We start from the raw sequence: 8595 nt of genomic DNA, 5'->3' as shown, positions 1-8595 counted from the left end.
ATACAACAATATCTCAAAGTGTTTTACAAGTCAATAAAAACAACAATTACAATAACATTAATTAAAACATTGCTTAAGGCTCATGTAACATGAACCTTACTGCTAAGGGATGGAAAAGGCTAAGCTTAAAGCAATCAGCTATCTGATTATCAAACACGAAAAAAAGTAGAAAGAAATATCTTTCTGTACATTATGTATTTATTCATGAATTGATTTTTGTTTTAGCTTGGGTATTATTTTTTTTCTTACAAAACATCTAAACTTTAAAGGACTCTCGTTTTAGGAGTCATCTGTAAAAAACAATAATTTGAAATGTTAAATAAATAGTGTTGTCTAAAGAAAGATGTTTTTCTATTTGGTCAAAGAAGCCTTTTTAAATATATTTTTTATACCTTTACAAGTAAATGTATAACATGTCTGTGAACACAATATAGCTAGGTCTTCTGTTTTTTGGTTTTAATTCATTTCATTTTTAGGTTATTATTTTGAATTATTTCGAGTTTTATGTAAATAATTTTTTTGGGGGGGGGCTGTCGCTTTTTATACTGTTGAAATTTTTGTTTTCAGTTACTTTCCAGAATTCTTGGGCGTTTTTTTTTTTTTTTTTTTTTGTGTCACAGTGTGTATAGTAACTTGACAGTTCCACAGCTAACTCCTTATGATCATGGGCATATTCTGTTGTGTGTGTGTGTGTGTGTGTGTGTGTGTGTGTGTGTGTGTGTGTGTGTGTGTGTGTGTTAAGGCAATTGCTTACATTTTGCAACAATTTGCAGTTCTGTTTCAAATTCCACGAGCATGTAAATCAACCTTAAAACTGTAATATATCTTTCAGTCTTGAAAGAATGAACAATGCTCCTTATTAAATTGCAATCTCATTTTAAATCTTGCAAGCGTGTACAATCATCCAATAGAAATTTAGGAATTTCCTGCCACTCAGTAGTTGGTGTGGGTTTAAAGTATTCAGAACGAATCAATGAGAGATACAAGTCAGGAAGGAGGGATATTTCCCAACTAAACTGGCTAAGTATTCTTTTTTTTGTAGGTTATTTTTTATTTATTTTTCAAGGGGAAAGGGTTAAAGTAAAGATGACTTGAATAACCATTTTCCAGTGTTTAAAGGATATACACCAATTACATTGTTTTTGCATCAGATTTATCAGGTTTTATCAGTTAAAACCGAAAATCAGAAGCCCTAATTATAACCTCACAAAATATAAACAATAACACTTTAAATCACAAGGGCATAAACAAAGTCAACAGGCTAGTTTATTTTTTCAACACATTTTGAAACATGCTATAATTTACATCATGGCATTCCACTGAGTCATGGATAGTAGGAGTTTTGAGGTGAAATATATACATACTTGAGTAAATAAATGAGTGATTCTGAACCGAGAGCCCTATGTTGCAATGTGCGTATTTCTGGAGAAAATACAAGCAAACCATTTGAGGCTTTCATTTTGGTTTCAAATATGAACTGTGGATAATACATACTATGTATTTTAGATATTTCTATAAAAATGTCCTATTGCATTAACATAGGACCTTTTAAATAAATAAATACACAAAAAATAAATACATCGATAAATAAATATTACCGAACAACAGTGGTCTACATTCATGATAGTACATTCAAGTTGTTTCTGTTCAGGTTCAATATACCATTTTAACATTATACATTTTGAAATGCTATTTAACTATTAAATCCACATTTCCCTTATAAAGTTTCATTTTAAAGATGGGGGCTTCCAACTGAATTAAAGCCAAGGTGATACTTAAAGATGCATATATTGTGCTGAGCAGAGCTAATGCATTAAAATTATTTAATACACCAGAACTGTTATTATATATACTAAAAACAGCTTAAATGTTACTATTACTTTTAAGGTCTCGTTGTACAGTACATAATTTTATCAATATTCTTTATTATTCTTTACTGCAAATAGGATACCAATTAAAAAAAAAAAAAAAAAAGCATACCGCATATTTTTTGGACACTTTTCCTGCTTTTGCAATCAATACACATTTTTTAACAAGCACACCAACTTAAAGATGACAATTTTAGCACAATTAAAGCCTAGGCTGAGATTCGGGGGAGGGATTATGAGTACTTGTCCCTCCTTTGATCAGTCCCCCTGATGTTCAGTTTTAACAATTGTTAGTTTATTCCATATTTCTAAGACAGAAAACTGTATCTAAGACATCATCTTGTGTATTTGGTAAATGTACTTAAATTATGATTTGGAAAGGCATGAAATAATAATAATGATATTTTGAAGTTCTGTTAAAAACTCTTGATACTGTATACATGTGCATTGGCATGGGGTCAAGAAGCCATTCTTTACACACAGAACAATATAACTAATAGTAAGAGAAGAAGTTTCACAAAATGAAATTATACTCATAGTCTTGTACATGATGCACCATGTTACATCTGTTCTCAAAATGTTGGTCTAAAACATGCCTTACAGTGTTGATTCAGTTAGAGTTTATATACAAAGGTAAGGTGCTGAACAATAATTCTTGGTACACAATGAAGATTCAGTGAAAAACATTTTTATACCACATTTGGTATTGGTTCATTGCATATGGGGCAGATAAACACAGTGCTTCCATTCTCTTATCAATGGATTGATGTGCACTGCATGATAGAGTGCTCTCAACAAAGGAGGGTCAAGTGAGTAATACAATAAAAATCTGAAAGGTGGACAGTGGAGAGGAACATAGGTTAGGGAACGGATGATTCTTAAGGCCTTGGTGCACAAGCAAATTTTGTTGGCAAGCATCAGCCATGATCCATTGACACTGAAAACAGTTTGTGTACTGTGATTGGGCAAAATGAATGTGACATATGCAGAGTAACATTCTTGTTTTTGTTTAGATTATTATTATAATTCATTCAATTATAAGTGGAAATGGAGGCTTTTTTTTCTTTCCCCCACAAGTGAAAAACATACAGTGGCATCCTGTAGACGAGCACTCACTCCCTGGCATCTGGAACTAGTAAGATGGGAAGCTGGCAAGAATAACATAACATAGGAAAACGTTTTGTAAATAAAAGTATGCTATACATCTTAGACATTTCATAGATGATGGCCTTATATCTAAAAACATGTGTACACCTTTATAAATACAGTGAAAACCGCTTTATCACTGGTTAATTGAATTAACTAAAAAGAAGGTTCCATCTGGGTCCGTTATTTCTGCTGTAAACATACCCATTGATAGGAACTGAAAGAAAGAGAGGCTAACACTGTCTTTATTTAAGCCATTTTAGGATGCATATACTTTGTGAACTGGTAGATCAATCCCCTGTGGGTTAGAGAAGGAGAAGTACCAAAGACATAAGGAGAAGGCTCTGATGTTTACAGAATTGAAAAGCATGATGCTTATATTATAAAGTACATACAAATTACCACAAAATAAATCCAGTTTAAATGAACAGTATACAACCAAGATAACCACTCATTTTCTGCAGGTTTTAAACCCAGTCCCTGCACTCTGAGGTAGGTCATCATCCCCCCTCAACCCCCCTACTCCTGGCTGAGTATTCTGGGTAATTCACATTGTATATTCTGTATAGCCATCTGATAATGAGACTGTTAAGGCTGCTTGATAACAATGACACATGCGCCAGCTCTTCCAATGTTCAGTGATGACATCTGTGTAAAAGAGAATGACAGATTGTAAAACAATACACACAAAGAAAAGGATTACAGCATGTTCACATTATGAAGAGGATTATTGCCATTTGTCAGGTATCTAAACTACAATTGTAATACTAACTGAAAGAATAATGAACATCTACAAGCAATAAACTTGTCTGCAAATAACATGTTGATTACATATGTAATAACACAATTAACATCATTCTGGTTTGCTGTTGATACCCTTCTCTTGTAATTATGGAATGATTTCTACATTGACAACTTGCCTGGATTTGGCGGAGTGATATAGAGTAAAGGTACTTTTGTAGTTACCTTTGTCCATTCATTTGTCTCAGGATCATATGATTCCACTGTGTCCAAATATGTTTGTCCATCATATCCACCAACTGCATATAACTTATCTCCAAGAAGGCATACTCCGACGGCATCTCGAGGCAAGTTTAGTGGTGCAACAACTGTCCATGTGTCTGTTTTTGGGTCATATCTAAAAAAATAAATAAAAACATTATATATATATATATATATATATTATATATATATATATATATATATATATATATATATATATAATCTATATATATATATTATATATATTTATATATATATATATATATATATATATATATATATATATATATATATATATATATATATATATACAATCTTAAAATATATCAATCATTTAACAACATGAACTTGTAAAAAGTTTCAATGAAGAATATTGTACATTATTATGTTTTTTGGGGCATAGCAGGAGCACCAAGAAAAGATTCAATAACTCATGAGTTAAAATAGTTGTGAATATGATTTACTAAAATGTGAATAAATACAGATTAATAACAGCAATGTAAATGTGCTATTATATAACTGTGTGCTGCACATAATTTGTTGTCCCACACTCACAAATGAATTGACTTTATATTGAAGTACCTCTCCACGCAGTCTGAAAGCCGTGAGCAATGATTGGAAGCTGGAGCATCATGCCCCCCGACCACATATAGAAAACCATCACATGCTGCGACTCCTACACCTCCTCTTCTCTTGGACATCGGTGAACACATACTCCATTTATTAGTGTGAGGGTCATAGCACTCCATTGAACTGAGGCAGGAACTTCCATCACGGCCACCAACCACACACAGCCTGTTAAAATGATATCAGTATAATGTCGTTTTCATTTATTACAAAAAAAAAGTTATGAATTAATTACATATGCAATACATTTGAAAAGATATGTTCTCTTGCAACCATGAGCAGCTCATTTCAAGTGTAGGAGAAGGTGTGCACAAGATCCCATGGTCATGAATAGGACAGAGCATTAAAGTCAAGCCATCACTATCTACAGTGCAATACAGGTACATCTAGGTAATCCCTCCCTAGAAGATGTAAGAAAGAAGCTCTGTTTTCATGTAAGAGTGATTGGTATCCCCAGCTTCATAAGATAACGTCCTAATTCATTTATCATATACATATGCACAGGCAGCAAACATTAGTAACATAGCTGTGCCTTGGGTTTTAAGGAATCTACCTACTTTCCATTTAAAGCTGCCACTCCAGCCGTGCTCCTGGCAGTAGACATACTTGCAACAAATGTCCACTGCTGACTTTGTGGATCCCATCTCTCCACTGTGTTCAGGTAACTCCAGCCATCATGGCCTCCAACAGCATAAATAGGACCTTCTAACAGTGTTACTCCTTGAAACAGAACAGAAATGGTGCAACAGAAACATTAGGCATACATTTTGCCCTTGAAGACATGCCCTCCCCTATGCACTTTTACAGTATATTGTCCAACCCTTTTATTAGTTACAGTATATTTTTCATTACTCCCAATTTAATTGCAACCCTTTTTAATGCATTGCCATCCCTGTAAAGGTATGAAATTATAAGCCCCTTCTCCATGTCTTTCTAAATAACTAATGACTGAAGTATTATCCAGAAAATGAAATGCTTGATCCAATAAAGTTTTCATCAACTTTAGATCTACACTGAATCATTGAAACCAATGTATAGTTACATCTGATATGGAGTACTTTTAAATACAGAACAATACAGGTAATTTCCACTTGCAAATAAAAGAAAATGCTAAAATCAAGGTTCCTATGGAGTCCAAAATTATTCAAACAACCTGCATAAGCATACACTGAGACTGAGCATGTTTGGATTTTGGAAATTTGAAGAAACATTGCCGTGAAAATGAACTGTTATCTACCGACACAGAAAAACAGATTGAATGGCACACCACAGATCGGTATCACACACATATTCTGTAACGGCATAATAATCAAATTGACTCCTGGAAAGTAGGTACAGGTACAAGAGAAAATATGCAGCGAATGCTTACATTTAATTCTAAAAATGATATCACCTTTCCATCTCTGTCCCCAATTTAAATGTCTCCATGCCTGACAGCCACTCACAAAGACATTTACAGCTAAAAAGGCTGTCGTGATGATTTGTCAAGACAAGATAAAAATGTACCTTCCAGCTCACCGCTGCCTGGTTTGACTGACCTTCTAAAGAAAGAGTAATCTGTGAACACCACATTGTACTCATACTAATTGTTAAACACAGATTAAGGATAAAATGGTTTATGAATAATTATTTCATAAACCAATGAAAATAACCCCAAATGGTAAGACATCAAAATCCCGGAAGTATTGATAGAAATACTGATTACCACATTTTTCTATTCACTTCTACACTTTGTATTACTATTCAACACAGACACAGACATACTGTGCTGACAGCTATGAGCTCTAGATCTTAACCTTGCCATGGCAACACTTATCCCTTCAAAGCAAGCAATTGCAATTGCTCATTTTGAAATTTACGTTGGGAAAAATAAATAAACAAAGTGGGCTAATTTAATAAAGAAAGTGTAAAGGACTGCTGACCTTTAAGTTTGAATTAATTCTCTTCTCCAAGTATAGGTGCCTTTTTTCACTTGAAGAAAACTGTTGCAAACTCAATGTTATTAAGGACTAAAATACTGTATCTACTTCTAACTGGGGTTCTGAAGACTGCTGGAGCGCATGTTCGATTCTGAACAGATCACATTTCTTGTGTCCAATCCATTCTCTCGATTGCTTTCTGTTCAAGATAAAGAGGTGATAATCCTTGCTTGATGTGGGCAAGCAGTGTCATGAAATGGCATTTGATATGAAATGACTGCACCAGCATACTCACCACTGGATAGAAAATCTAACTTCGGCACTGAAGAGCAGTGAGGGATCCATTCCGGAAGATGTGGGTGTCTGACATTACCACACCATTACAGATCCTACTTTATATCTATTTTGTTCTGCAACATTGGCACGGCAAGAAACGTTCACCAGGCAGTATAATTAAGACAACATGTGGATTTATCACTGAAGAGAACTGTTATTCAATCATTCATTTTGACACTATCCCTAGCCCATTTTGAAATCTTCCTGGATGTATCAGAGGTATGGAGATTAATGGACCTCATACCAGGCTCTGTATAGAAACTGCAAGCCCTGTTACATTTTAAAGCTTATTTCTTAATTGGGTAGTGTTTGAGGGTAATCAAAGTCTGTGGTTGACTTTGACTTTTCATAAAACTTTGTTTAGAGGGTGTGGAACCTTTACTGTCAGCCTAATTAATGACTTTATTAACATTCTTTTTATTTTGCATCATTATCCATCCATTAACACAGTCAGTCATTCAGTAAATGTCACAGTATGAAACTCCCACAGGTATTTGTTGAAATTGGAACTAATATATAACACCCACACAAACACACACCCACACCCACACACCACACACACACACACTGTACATAGAGCATTGAGTCATTAAATAGTAATAAGACTCAAAGTTTGTGATTTATTGTCAGGATTTTTAGTTAATTACCGGAAGACCCAATGCATACATTGTATACATGTATATATGTAATTAACAATACTTCTCCATGGTAGGCATATGTGTTCTGTTCGGGCTTTCTCAATTCTATTTAATATCTATATTATTTGCTATTAGCTGCTGCTTGCTATTTCAAGTATTATGTTAGATCGTTTCAAATTGTCACATATAGGAATAGTAATATATATATATATATATATATATATATATATATATATATATATATATATATATATATATATATATATACACACACACACACACACACACACACACACACACTGTACATAGACAATTCATCCAGTTTATTATAGTAATAAGACTCAAAGTTTGTGATTTATTGTCAGGATTTTTAGTTAATTACCGGAAGACCCAATGCATACATTGTATACATGTATATATGTAATTAACAATACTTCTCCATGGTAGGCATATGTGTTCTGTTCGGGCTTTCTCAATTCTATTTAATATCTATATTATTTGCTATTAGCTGCTGCTACTATTTCATATATTATGCTACAATCATGTATTATACATTTCTCTGTATTTAAACTATTATGGATTTGCTTGTTGTTAACCCTACATCTTGTAAAGCACGTGTGATGGTGGTCTACTATGAAAGGCACTATATAAAATATAGCTTGATTGATTGATATTGGCTGAAAGTAATTTATCACAATAATCCAACTTGGCTACACTATACGTAATGCATCAGTATAAAGTGGAATCTAAAGTAATAATTTCATATATTTTTTAAAAAGTACAACTTCAATATTAAACTTTTTTTTTTCTTTAAATGTTTATGAATATTGCTAAATCTTAAACAGCACATTAAAGGTAAAGCAATGCCTAAGGAAACATCCAAAATGTTTTTTTTTTTTGTTTTTTTGTTTTGTTTTGTTTTTTTTTTTCAACTAGATTTAAACTACAACTTCTCTTTAAAGCAATTTCTTTCTAATTCACAGCATGGATAATGAAAGGAAGTATTTCTAGCTCATTTCTCACAAAAAAGAAACAATAATTATTTTAACATTCAATTAG

General features: G+C 33.1%; 1 protein-coding gene across 1 annotated transcript in view; it reads right to left on the bottom strand.

Annotated features, from left to right (window-relative positions):
* Positions 1 to 3524: 3524 nt before the first annotated feature.
* The window catches only part of LOC121321290 (kelch-like protein 1), a 58798-nt gene continuing 53727 nt past the window's right edge, over positions 3525 to 8595 (bottom strand). The window contains exons 8-11 of the mRNA XM_041260188.1: positions 5201 to 5363; positions 4599 to 4811; positions 3981 to 4152; positions 3525 to 3662 (exon numbers count right to left, since the gene is read on the bottom strand). Of these exons, the coding sequence (XP_041116122.1) occupies positions 3603 to 3662; positions 3981 to 4152; positions 4599 to 4811; positions 5201 to 5363 (608 nt within the window). The 3' untranslated portion in view covers positions 3525 to 3602. The remainder of the gene's footprint in view (positions 3663 to 3980; positions 4153 to 4598; positions 4812 to 5200; positions 5364 to 8595) is intronic.

Source organism: Polyodon spathula, chromosome 9 (genome assembly GCF_017654505.1).
Source record: "Polyodon spathula isolate WHYD16114869_AA chromosome 9, ASM1765450v1, whole genome shotgun sequence".
NCBI lineage: Eukaryota > Metazoa > Chordata > Actinopteri > Acipenseriformes > Polyodontidae > Polyodon > Polyodon spathula.
Note: the sequence above shows the minus strand (reverse complement) of the source record. Positions and strands in the feature narration are given on the sequence as shown.